The 13,442-nt window shown below is 35.3% G+C and overlaps 1 protein-coding gene across 3 annotated transcripts in view; it reads right to left on the reverse strand.

Annotated features, from left to right (window-relative positions):
• The window catches only part of SLC25A13 (solute carrier family 25 member 13), a 99,081-nt gene that overhangs the window by 15,768 nt on the left and 69,871 nt on the right, over positions 1-13,442 (reverse strand). For all 3 annotated transcript variants that reach the window (XM_038127773.1, XM_038127772.1, XM_038127771.1), the window contains 2 exons: positions 12,944-13,024; positions 598-738 (listed from right to left, as the gene is read on the reverse strand). In XM_038127773.1, coding sequence (XP_037983701.1) covers positions 598-738; positions 12,944-13,024 — 222 coding nt within the window. The remainder of the gene's footprint in view (positions 1-597; positions 739-12,943; positions 13,025-13,442) is intronic.

Genomic DNA, 13,442 nt, shown 5'->3' on the forward strand with positions numbered 1-13,442 from the left:
ATGTGAAAACAGTAATAGAGAAAGCAGAACTGCAGAGTCTGTAGCATATGCTCACAAAGGCAGCTTTTCATGGTATTATTTGGGAAGATAGTCTTCTCAAGAAGCAAGGGGAAGCTTGCTTTAGGAGTTTATTTTTATTCTGGGCTCCCACTGTCTGTATTTCTTCACTATTATTGTGCTGCAATTAATTCCCATCACCAAATGAACGATGACATCTGGGAAAGCTGCTGAATCAACCACAGAAGAGCAAAAGCAAGTTCCAAAACTGTAAGCTCTATACCATGTAGCAGATGAAAATAAGCTTATTTTTACAGCAGGCAGAATATAAGGAATCACAAACTAATACTCAATGAACCTTAAACCTGCTGAAGTGAGAAAATAAATCTCAGTAAGATTTACAAAAACCAGATGCTCAAAAAGATGAGACAGTTTCTTCCCTTAATCAAAAATGAAATATGGAGATATAATATCACATAAAAATTTTTCTTTTAGAAAGTAAAATTGTGTCCACCTATGAAAGTTTATGAGAACAATGAAATTATATGTTGATTTGAAAATTTATAATAGGCTTATTTTTAACATTTTTAAAAAACATACCTTGTAGAGACCAAAGAAACCTAAGTCCCTTAATACACTGAGGGCACTAACTCTTGGACCAGTAGTAATTTCTCCAGCCACCTGCAATCGAATCTTGACAATTTCCAGTGGATTGGTAAAGATTACTTGAGAACCTCCAGCCTGAAATTAAAAGCAGAAATCAATATATTAACCTGCTACATTATTTGCAGTGCGCATCCTGTTACATTCAAGATAAGACATTTTCAATCGTGCTGCACTCGGTTAAGCTATTAGCAGTCAAGAGTTTTAGTATTAGTGCACCTCACAAGGTAAGAAACCTACTCCCCCACGAGATGAGTTGTCAGGAAAAACAGGGAGGAAGCAGGTCAGCCACTGCAGGACACGCAGTACATCAGACAGACACTAGCTCAATTCTTTTTGTAAGAACACATTCTCCAACACCAAGTTATGCAATAATCACAAACCAAGAACACTATAACACAAGTAATGAAGTAAAAGGAAAAATTAGTAACTAGTAAAGCAGCTGTGATGTGCAGTATATAGAAAGTGAAAACATACTGTTAAAGAGCAGAAATCTGGTAGAAACTTTTTTCAATTTTGACATGAGTTCATATAACAAAGAACACATGGATTCCAATGAACAGAATTGCAAGTATATTGTGCTTTTTACAAAAACCCTCTGAACTACCAGTTTCAGTGCCATTAAATGCTGTTTGATTCAAGAGTCTGAGCTCTACATCATTATTTAGGTACCAGGCATTAAAGAAAAGAAGGTCTAGAGACTGAAGGATTCTATTAATCAAGAACCACTAAATGTTTTCAATGTGTCAGTCTCCATTCTTTGGGAAGACACCACTCAATCGATTCTGAAAGTCTGCTTTAAAACACAATGGTGGCAAGCATTTTGGACTCCCTCTGGTTCTCGTAAAGTTCATCTCATTCATCATATGTAACTTAGGGCATAATCTTTCAACTAACTGACAGATCCTGAGCTAAAAAACTGCAACCAGAAAAAAAGGTAATGTGAAGGTTACCTAAGTGTATTAAAAAAATATTCATTCAAACTCCTTCTGGCTCAAATTCAACAGAATGTCATTCTAACTTCTGTTAAGTATGTAATTCTGTGGCATGACAGCTATGCTCTTCTTTAGGTTCTGAAATCACATGACTTATGCAAAGGGCAACCCTCACCCTCCCTGCAACAAAACAACTATTTTGTTCTAGAAAATACTGACTAAAATAAAGTAACCATTTAAAAGCACTCTCATGTAGTGATGTCTCATATGCAAACACCATGTGCACGTATTTTTGAAATTATCCCAGTTAAAAGAATTAATTGTAGCTCAGATTAACTATCATTCAAAATAAAAAATACGCACAGTAATATGGTTCAAATAATGTGCTGAAGAAATGGCAAATCACATGAACAACTATTCTTGTCTACCACTTGGAGTGAGCATATACAATGTGGTTACAAATTAAAGTCTTTACATACCCCCAAAATATCCCAAGTGTTTCCTATTTTGACCAGGAAAAGCATACTCTTGTGTAACTCAACTGGTTTTGACTTTCAAATTGGCATAATTTAATTTAACTGCTTTTACCAAACCAGAATCCTGGTATATATAAAACTGCTATTCTTGTTGCCATCAAAAATTAGACTGATAAATTATTTAGCACATATGCTGATTTAAGTTTTGCACTGAAACTGGAACATGAACCATTCAAAACAAACAAAAAAAAATCTTTCTTTTATTTGTCTACTCATCTTGCTAAGTCTCAAAATAAATAAAAAAGAATCCTGGAAAGGTTCTTTGATGAACTGCATATTCCTATATAACAAAAATTTTGGTGTAGATATTACAATTATTAGGCATTCCCCCATACCAACATAAATATTTTCTTCTTAAAAATGATAAAATCTGAATTGCAGGTGATAATGTTCATTTGCAAGTTTCTTATACAAGAGCCATTCTCTAAAAAACATTACTTAAAAACTCGTATCAATTGATCTACTAGCAGAATTAAACTACATTCCCTCAGTATGATATTCCTGCAGTTCATTGTGCCATGACTCCATGGGAAATGTTCCTTTAATTTTCACTACAGGAAAACTGTATTAAATTTTAAAAGATTACAACAAAATTAAGTATTAGTACAAAATTAGTATTATTATCACTATTAGTGCACCAAAACATGGAACAATTTAAAAAGCTATAAAAATGTTTATAAGTGAATGCCATTATAAAGAAAGGAAGTAGAAAGAGACATCTGATTTTAAAGGAGAATAAAGGCAAATTATTTCAAAACAATATAATTTCAACACAAACAGATGGGAAGTACTTCAGGTGCTAGCACATATAAATGCCTATGTTTGCATGTCCAGCCTGGCTGTGTAGACACTTCCAGCATTAGACATTTGCTGCTCTAGCTAAATCACACAGGACTTCCTCTGCTTCAGCTTGCTATTTAAAAACACAGATGCTATTATTCACCCGCTTCACACAACCAAGCTCGCTACATTAAAAGTTTTAAAAACAGAGACCTGCATGCACCCCACAGTACAAAAAGGACTATCAATTTGGCTGCCCACACAGCAGGTTTGAAGAGAGACACTGGTCATTTCCAGTGAAATGTTTCCATACTGTCCAGATACTATCTCAGAACTCCCTGAACAACCTCTGCCATGCTCTGAATTTGATCTAAGATATACTCCAAAAATCAAACTGTGAATAACTGAAAGCGATGAGCCACACAATACCTGACAGAGGTCTCAGTAGGAGGGTTTCTACCACCTGCCTGCCTCCTGATGCAGAGGAAGGCTGGTTTATCAGCCTGAGCAGAGGCAGTTCCAGTGGTAACAAGTACAGTTGCTCGGTGGGGAGCTTTGATCATTCTGTTATTTGAGCATCTGTGCTGGTAACTGCAGCTCCTTGCTCTCAAAATGGGGGGGAAGCAAACCGGAGATGGCTACTGTACTCTCTAATGAAATGATTTCTTGCTTATCTAGTACTGGTAACTCCTATTGTGTTATTCATCATCACAGTAATGCAAGCGTCTCATAAATATTAATTTATTTCCTCCCAGTGCTTCTGTTAGGAAAGCACAATGAATCTGGTTTTACAAGAAGGGGTTTTGAGGCAGACAGTTTAATTGTATGACCAGTGTGTGCATTTCCTCCCTGCTCAAACATTAACAACTTGTAAGAGTCTCCAGATATCCTCATCTCCAAATCAGTAGCTTGAATCACAGTAACACGGCTTCTGTCTTCTTTCTCAATTTTTGCATAGTGAATGCAATGAAAGAAATCTTATCAATCTGGTTTTTTTCCAGTCTTTTCAAGGTACTGGTATGAACTGGTATGGAAAAAAAAAAAAAGACTAAACATCCTCAGCATATTGTATCACCCTGTTCATTCATTTTGTTCGGCCAAAAGTTGAAGAATACTGCCTTCTTGTTTGCTAGCTTTTGCAGTCAAAAATGTATTTAATTATAAGATTTTTAAATATGCTCCCAAAGGGAATAATTTGAAAAGTACTTTTTTTTTTTCTTTGTCCCAAATAAATACCATTTAAGCTTAGGTTGCTCAAGCTTAGTGATTTCTCCACTAAGTGTCAGAAAAATCAAATACATCAAATGTTTAATACAGATCATTCCCAGTAACACAAATTTTTCTGTACTGAAGTTACAAACTTGAATACCCTCAACTCTGAATTCCTTATCACATCTTCCAATCATTTTTTAAACAAATGATCTGACTGTATAAGTAAATCTATTACTTTTCTGTTATTATCATGTGATTAAAGTAAAAACTACAATTTTGAGTTATTTATAGGCGTAGATAACCAGAGGTACTGCATAGATAATTATCTCAAAGGGCCCATATTATTCTGAAAGAATTTAACTTTTGACCTAATCACAAGCACTTAGGGTCTTGTTTGATTTAGAGCAAGAAAATAAAAGGGAAATATCACTGTCATCCAAGAACAATTCATACATGCATAACTAGAAATGTGCATGCCTTTAAATGTGCTTTAACAAAGTCAGCTAGCTATGCACTCAAACACATGTGAATTTTTAAAAATAAGCTGGGTTTTTTCCCATTTTTGTGGTTCTTCAACTCTGCAATTTGTATGATATCACCCAACACCTCTCGATGGCAGTATAGTCTTGCACAGTGATACAGCACTGTCTATCATGTCTCCTGCTACTTTCCTACTTTACTGAACAGAAGGAAGAAGTAGAAATAGTTGAGGATTGGTTGGGTTTTTTTGTCCATGGAGAAATAAAGCCCACTCTGTAATTTTAAAAAAAATGGTTTAGTAACAAGCATTTAACAGTATTTCAACGTTTTCTATTTCTTCGCATTCAAATCACTCTGCAATAACCTTGCTGGAAAGTAAACAGTTTTTCACCTCCCTCATTACACTGAGAGAAGAATTTCCTGTTCTTTTTAATATAACTGCTTTTTGTGTCCTTATGAGATTAACTAAGAAATGAGCATACCAGACACAACTCTCCTCAGGCTTTCACATCTCCATTTGAAAGCTTTGGTGCATGTTCTGAGGAGAATACAGCTTGCAATTAAAGAAGGAAATTTTATGTTTTCCATTCGAGAAGCAAGTACTAGATTCTTTTCGTTTCAGTGCTACTGACCATCAAATGTTCTTGCTCCTCTAATTAACCCTATTATCTATTTCAAATTGTAGCCCCTTTCCTGCTTTCAGTAACAGCTTTCAGGGTCAGCCTAGATCTTTCTTCTGCATCCCATCCAACTAATCACATATCCCCTTTTATGGTTTCATGGATGAAGAAAGGATTACTACTGCTATTAGAGTGTTAATGTTTTTCAACAATATCACCCAGGGATAGCAATTATAGCAATTAATGGCAATCATAAAAATACATAAGCAATCTATTATACAATTACCAAAAATCAACCTCTGCAAAAGAAATTGTCCACAATGTCTTAGTTACTTGTTTAATCTACAAAAGACAAGCAGGTGCAAATTCCAAGATTTTTAGTCAACTGTTTATCATATTCAGTCCTACTGCATATCATACTCTGTCCCAAGCCCTTACTCCTTTTAAGTTTCCAGATGCAGCTTGTTTTCCTGTGCATTTCATAGCTTTCATTGATCCTAATTAAAGTCAAGGTTCCTGAAGTACAGACACTAAATAAAGATTGCTCATTGTCATAAAAAATTAAATTTAAAATGTACTAATGATTTCAAGAATGGAAGAATTACCATCCTCATTGTATAATAAAGGGCAACTAAGGAACAGAACTGTTCAATGACTTACCACAAAACCACATACCAACTCTACAACAGAACAAAGCTTAGAAGCCAGATTTACAGAGTGCCACTGCAGTGCTTCGAACTACCTCCAAAAGTCTTGTTGTTTGTATGGCAGTAGGTCCTCAGAACATTAGATGAATTATGCCAAACTGCTGCAGAAGGGATTTCACTATGGACTCTCCTGTTACCAGAAAAGCTCCCAAGTAACAGAGAGCAGTCCAAAATGACTGTTTTTCTTACAGTCTCAAAGGTGACCACCTTAATTTCTTACAGATCTCAAAGGTGACCACCTTAATTTTGTGGTGCTGTATGTCAAAAGCAAAGCATACTGGGTTCTCAAAAGCTTGGTTCTATGCTACCTTTTCATTCCATAAAGTCAGGCCTCAAAAATCTAGACAAGCCATCTCATGCTATTTTGTGTTCTCTCATCTGTGGTCCTATCTACACAGCATTCTGATAATGCTCTTCAGCAATGGGAGTTCATATAGTAAATACCTTTTCTTCAGATCACAAGATTTCCTGAGCCCTCAATCATCTGCTTTTCACTACTCTGATCAGCCTATCACAGAAACAGCTTTCATGCTGCTCAGGCAGAATTCTGTTTTTCTCTAGCTAATCTTTCTTGTCTTCTGAGGACAGCCTTCCCTTGGGCTGGCTAAGGTTTTACTTTGTGCAGCTCAAACAGCGAACACTGCTAGAGTCACAGTCTTGTTAATGTCCAAATGTACATAAAATGTAAAGCAAGCTCTGTCAAATCCTCACATAAAAGTGCTCATAAATAGAACTGCAATTAGTCTGAACAGAAGTACATTCCTGCTACTGCACTGGATTTCCAAGACTCAGATACAAGTTGTGAGGAGTGTCCTACAATAGAATATTAATGACCTGGCTAAACAGAAACAAACAGGAGTATGGTTTGTTTATAAGCACTGACCAAGTCTGCAATGGGGAAAAACATTAAAATTGTGGATATTTTCCATGTTATAGGTAATTCACTTCTCAGAAGCCTAGCCAAAAAATCAAAGTGGAGCCTACTTGATTGGCATTATAAAAGCAATTAAGTTACAGACCTGTCAAATCTGTTAATGTTTGGCTCTGTCTGCTCTACTTGTCTATTTTGACTAGCTGTAGAATCATTTAATGATTTACAGACCTTTCAAGTCCTAAGGCATTGTAGCTGTATTAAAACTGTGACCTATTATTTCTTGGTCACATCATAAATTACTGTGACATCAAAAATATCTTCCTTTTTCTCACAGAAAGCTAGATTTTAATTCCTGATTTGAATTCAAGCCTTTCTTTTTGGATTTGGGGTTTTTTTGAACCTTCACTGGTAAACACTGTAATATTTTACTGCCAGTAAAAGGAGAAGTCAAAGGAGAAAGGGACATGTAATAAAATATAATTGTCAAAACAAATCCATGTCCTAAACTGCAGTGTGCATTCATCTAAAACTTTGCAGTCATTATTTCTAATATAAAAGGAGAAAAAAAAGAATAAGATTCATGTTGAATTAATATTAAGTGCATTTGTTGGAAAAAAATGGACTTTTTAAGCATTCAAAATTGTTTGGTTCTGCAATCAGAAAACTATCAACCTAAACCCAGGTATCTCTCCTTGTTTTACAGTTTGAAAAAAAAGTTTGAAAAATTTTCTGTCTCTCTCTTTTTCAGGCAGAAAGGAAATGAAAAGAAAGAAGAGAGGGAAAGCAAAATGGCAAGGTATCCCTTATTTGTTATGGAAAAATACTTTTTGTGAAAAAAAAGTTTAAATTGGATTAATTAATGCAAAAGAGAAATTCAAAATGAAATTAAATCAAGTTCAGAAAAATTCATTACTGATTTAGGGAAAGACCAGTTTAAGTAGGTATGACTGGATGAAAATTTCAGCAAACTGTTGTTTTAAAAACATCCAAACCTGCAAGGAAATATGGGCTGAGGCCAAAGAGAAGCAGGAACTTTACACCAGTACTTTCCCAGGCTTTGGTACAACTTCTTGGAAAGGGCTATCATGTTACTGTATGTTGCCTTCTCAAACCTCATCATAAGGCTTAAGTCTAAAATCTGATGAAAATTTACCAGAGTCAATTAAAACAGAGCAGTGTTGAAACAGAGTGAGTTTGCAAATGTGAAGTAAAATTTAAGTCCAGACCTAGCTGGGGGTTTTTAACCAAAAATTTACGATTCGTTTAAATGATTTTCAGCATGCTGAAAATAACTACAATTACAGTGGTTCAGAGAACAGTACTACACTTTAAAAATACCTAATTAATTATAGTATGTTCAGTTACATTATATTAATTATGTTAAACAGAATTTCAATCTAAATAATTCATTGAACAACATCAATTTTATGCACAAAAAACAGCTTTAAATTTAGTCAAGGGTAAAAAGCATGTATTAGGAGATTCTGAAGTTTTCCTTAAAGCAGATGTGAAAGTTGGATATGCAGAAGCAGGTAGAACTTTCCTTGAAAGTAATGGATCCCCAGCCACAGGGAGAACAGACCTCAGAGAACAAATCTGCTAAGCATTCAAGAGACATAAGCCTTTTGCTGTCAAAGGTCCTAAGTGCAATCATCAAGATGACCATCTTCATTTATCTATCTCAATAAGCTAGACCAAAACTTTTCTGTATGACAGCAATTGTTTGCTTCTTTTTTCCCCCCAGATATACATGCAGGTATTTTTTTCCCCTGGCACATATACTGTGCAGTTTAATTTTACCCATAACTCAGCTTCCCTTGTGAAATATAGTTGAATGTTAACATATTTAGGTTTCATACTAATGAAATCAAGAATGGCACCTTCAGTCTCCTTTAGTCCACAACTTCCAAATGTCTGAATTTTTGAAAGTAAGAGATCTAAATGTGGGAATTGCAGTTTATACACCCTCTGTCTCCACCGCAATGCCAAAAAGAAAATGTAGCTCAGATGTGGACTTATCTTTATTACTCTCTGAAACATAAAATAAATGTTTTAAGTAGCTTAATAAAACTATTTGCTCTGGATCTATTATGTGGCACAATTCACAGGGAATTTCACATCACATTCCTGTATAAAAATTAATTCTGGGCAGGATTTTGCACTTGATGTTAACCGTATCTAATTTTTATGTTCCATAGCAGAGTTGAGGCTGCCCAAGCAGGTCTGATGCATTTTAACTTTATTATGATTCCTATAAAGTCTCTTGAAATATGCCTAAAATTGCCTTGACAATTTAAACAAAAGCAGATCTGTATGGGATCTGTAATTGTACTGTAGCTACATGATTTAAGCTGGCTAATAGTGAGCACATACTGAGCAGCTGGGAAGGAAAAGACCGTGTGCTCAGAAGGAAAAGGGAGAGCAGAAGGAAAGGGTAATAAAGCAAAATGTAGCTCTCTTTTCTTGCTCAAAATTATGCCTCCTATTTACCCATATATGCAGACAAGGCAACATACATTATATAGTGATTCCTTTAGTCATGCTATAATCCTTCTTCTGTTTTACTTAGTATTCATTTATGTTTTATATCACTCTTTATTTTGCATATTTGTATCTCCTTCCCAGTTACACAAATGTAAATTTTTCATTAAATGTTGAAATGCTTTATTTAAGGTACTAAGCAAAATGAATGTCCCACCTAAAAATTTAGAATTAAAGGTAATGTCTCAAACCCCCAAATATAGTATATATATGACACTTTTACAAAGAGAGTTTTCCATGTGTTAATATAACTCAAAAAATAAGAATAATATATAATGCTATAAAAAAAAAAGATTACTTTCAACAGATGCCTGTAAGTGAATTAAGTTTAAAAAAAGCAAGCAGCTAAACTTGATATGACTTAAAATTATTTTTTATTTAAAATACAAAATCAAGTAAAAGACCATGAAATAACACTTCCAGAAATTTCAATATTATTGTCACCGTAAAAAAAAATATTTCAAGTTGTACTTACAGCTTACACATACTTTTATGAAGGAATTCCAAAGGTAAGTTGTAGCATTAGCAGAAATCAAACCCAGCATATATGTGTCCATTTTAATTCAATAAGGTTAAGTCAGCTTTGTGGTTTAGATGCTCAGCAGATCTTAGCTCTACAGCATCATTAAACCATGCCTTGAAACTGAAGATTTTTTTACTAGCCTCATAATGATAAGGGCTATATAGGATTTGCATGAGTGATGAGAGTCCAAAATGCGCAGCAGAGATCAGAGTTCATGGTGGGTGTCAGGCATTGTGCAAATCTGAAAGCTACATGCATTTTTACGGGTAACAAATACTATAGTCATTAGGAAAATTTCTTACAAAGGAGATGGAAATCTTGTGTTAGTAATTTACATAACAGCCTTTCTTAAGTATAAAGGTTATATTTTTAATTGTATTCTTGGGGGTCTCAAAAAAAAATCTCAACCAACCTATCGCTTTCATCTTCACATAATAAAAAGCTATGAAACAGGCTGTTAACTGAATTAAGTGTCACAAGGTCAGGAAATAAAAGATCTATTTTCTTCTTTTCTTCTTTCTTTTTTTCAGGAGAGAAAACAGTTTACAAAACAGAAAAAGACTTGTTCAATGAAACAATCAGCTTTAGTTACAAGTGCAAAAGTCAGCCATGTGTACTAATTCACAGTAATTATGATGCAAAGTGAACTCCTTGGAGACTTAGAAGTCAACGCCTGGCAATGGTTGGGCAAACAGCAGAGTAGAGCTACTCAGGTGATACTGACCCCTTCAAAGCCCTTTGTGTTACTGAACAACCCAACCTATCCAAGTAACTGCTTGTCCTCCCTTTCCTAGGTATTATTACTATACCGTATTCACAGGGCTGCTATTTAAAACATTACAAACTAGCAAGCATCCCAGCACTCAGCTCTTGCATAAGCAATGAATACACTCCAAGGAAGCAGAAGCACTGAAGAAGAAAAATTTAAATCTGTGTTTGTAACACAATCTCAGCTGAGAATTAGTTGTAGAATGTGGAAAGGTGATAGGGCAGGAGTCTTAGAAAATTAATCTTAGTTGTCTTCCCCTTTTTAGATTTTAACACATCATGCCCTCCTGTCTTCTTGCCTCCCACATAAGCAATTACTACATTGTGAAATGAGGTAAAAATCCAAGACTGACAATTTTCGAGCATTCAACACTGTCCGTGCTGCTTCCACAATGAAAACACAGATTTCACGATGGCTTAAAGGGGGAAAAAAGTTGGACCAATACAATGCTTAAAGCTAGAGGAAAAAGCATGTTTTTGGCATCTCAAATTTAACACATATATTTACACCATGACAGAAAAATTCACCCCAAAAAACCTAGGAACTGCTGATAATGAGAGTCTCTGTTGCTAGTCTGAATTGGGTTTAAAATTACAAAAGAACCCAAAGACCACCTGCAGAAAAGACAAGTTGCAACCTATCTACCTGGCACCAAACTATGCCCTTAAGTGGAGCACTACAGTTAAAAGAAAACTCAGGGCATTCTGCCACTGCACGTCTACTGCTACAACTTCATGCAGCATCTCACTGCTAATATAAATTTAGGATAAGCCAACATTTACAGCACATTTAAAATACATCTCAAAGCATCTATCTCCTAAAGCAGATCCTTCGTTTACAATGAACTGCTGGCAAAAAGCTTGCTGCAGCATTCTCATGAATGACAGGTCTCTGTAAAGAGTGCTTTTTGTGCTGCATTAAAAAATTCACAGCAGTCTGTAAAATAAAAACTCTAGATCAAATGACATTTTAAATGAAAATTTTGCAGAATTCTCTATGGCTGCTATGTTCATGAGACTTTTTATTAGTGTAAGGGGCAAATGCTTTTTACTCTGCAAGCGCTTTATTGCATTTTTCCTTCATTTACAGCATGCTTTTTATTTAGGGCTTTAGAGACCCACATTCTTCTCTCCCTCCCCTTCTTTTTTTCTTCCCTGAATGCTCCTAAAGTTACAGAACAAGGGGATCCTACCTGGCAGTCTACAACAGGTCAGTGATCAAACAGAAGGAGCAGTGAGACAGCAGCCAAATCCTGCCCCATCTCCTGAGAATTACAGAAAGTCAGGGCTTCTCAGCCTGCAATGCAACTGAGCCACTGCACCCTGAGGCTCAGATAATCGCAGTTCACTTTCTGCAAGCACATACAGCACAAATCTCTGCACCTACTGAGGTTAAGACGCAAGCGTTTTTATTTAAGTTGCTGCTCACTGTAGTTTTCGACACAGGTAGAAAGAAGCTGCTTGAAAATGTGACCTCATCTGTCTTATGACAGCAGAAACAAAGATAGATTAAAAATACACCAACATTGCTCTGCCCCAGTGATCAAAGCTGTTTTAAATAAACAGCGCTCTTTATCTGTAAAATGCACTGGTCTTTGAACAACTATTCGTTTTACCTAAAGTATTTACATTTGCTTGAACAAATCAATACACCAGATACAGTAAGCTGTAACATGAACAGACACAACTAGACCAAGTAGTGAAATATCATCATTTACCCAGTAATGCGCCAGTTGTTCATTAAGATACTACTTTGTGCAAGGAAAAACACTCTTAAAATTTTAGTGGGTTTTAAATACAGCCTACATTCAGGAATGCATTATGCACCGAGTTAACATTACACAGCCTACGTCTGCTACGAACTCAAAGCAGCATGAGCAGTCTTTGCCATTTCAAAAAGCCAGTAGCACTGCAAAAAGTGAAAATTAGTGGGTGCAATAACACATCAGGAAAGAAGTGACGTGGTAGAGTGGGTGCCACAAAGTAGTAACTAATTATTAACTTCTGGAAAGGTTAGCATGAATCCTCTTTAGGCCATAAGCTACAGCCAACATGAATAAAGACACATTCTTGATTAAGGAAACAAACTCTAAGCTGTGAGAATTACAGAGCGCAGTTAAAAGGCACGATGCACAGAAACATTTACCCTTTCATCAAGAACGGCTGGCCTATCTAGGAAAGAACTGAGATGCTCTAGGAGAGTCTGCTCTTGAACCGGATCTGTGGTTAAACAGAAGCCTTAGTCCACACAATTAATCTTAACTGCACTTTCATGAATGTCATATGAAGGAAATTAAAGATACTTACACAGCCACCAGCAAGAATTTCTGCAGCCAGTGGGACAGACCCATCTTTAGTCCTGAACTTATCTCTCACAAAATCATTAACCTTAAAAGACAAACATTTATGAAAGCTGATAAATTAAAAGGTCAGAGAAAACACTCATCAGGCTGCAAATTCTGTGCAAATGAAAATGCAAATACATCCACTAACCTACCAAGCTACAAGATATCAAAGAAATCAAAGACTTAGATTTCATATTAAATATTCTAAAGCTATGTTCTTCCTTCTAACAAGAATTTGAAGTATAATTCAAATACTTATTATTCAAAAAAGAAATCATCACTAATAATGTCATTTTAAAAATCAGAAAATTATAAAATATGTTAATATTTTAGAGGTGTCAAATTAATAAAAAATTAAAATTAACAAATTTAAATGTCAAATTAATATCAGAATGTTCAATACTAAGCTTTAATAACAATGCCAATTCAATTAGTAGCATTATGTGCCTTTTTTTTAAAAC

This window comes from Motacilla alba, chromosome 2 (assembly GCF_015832195.1).
Source record: "Motacilla alba alba isolate MOTALB_02 chromosome 2, Motacilla_alba_V1.0_pri, whole genome shotgun sequence".
In the NCBI taxonomy this organism is placed as follows: domain Eukaryota; kingdom Metazoa; phylum Chordata; class Aves; order Passeriformes; family Motacillidae; genus Motacilla; species Motacilla alba.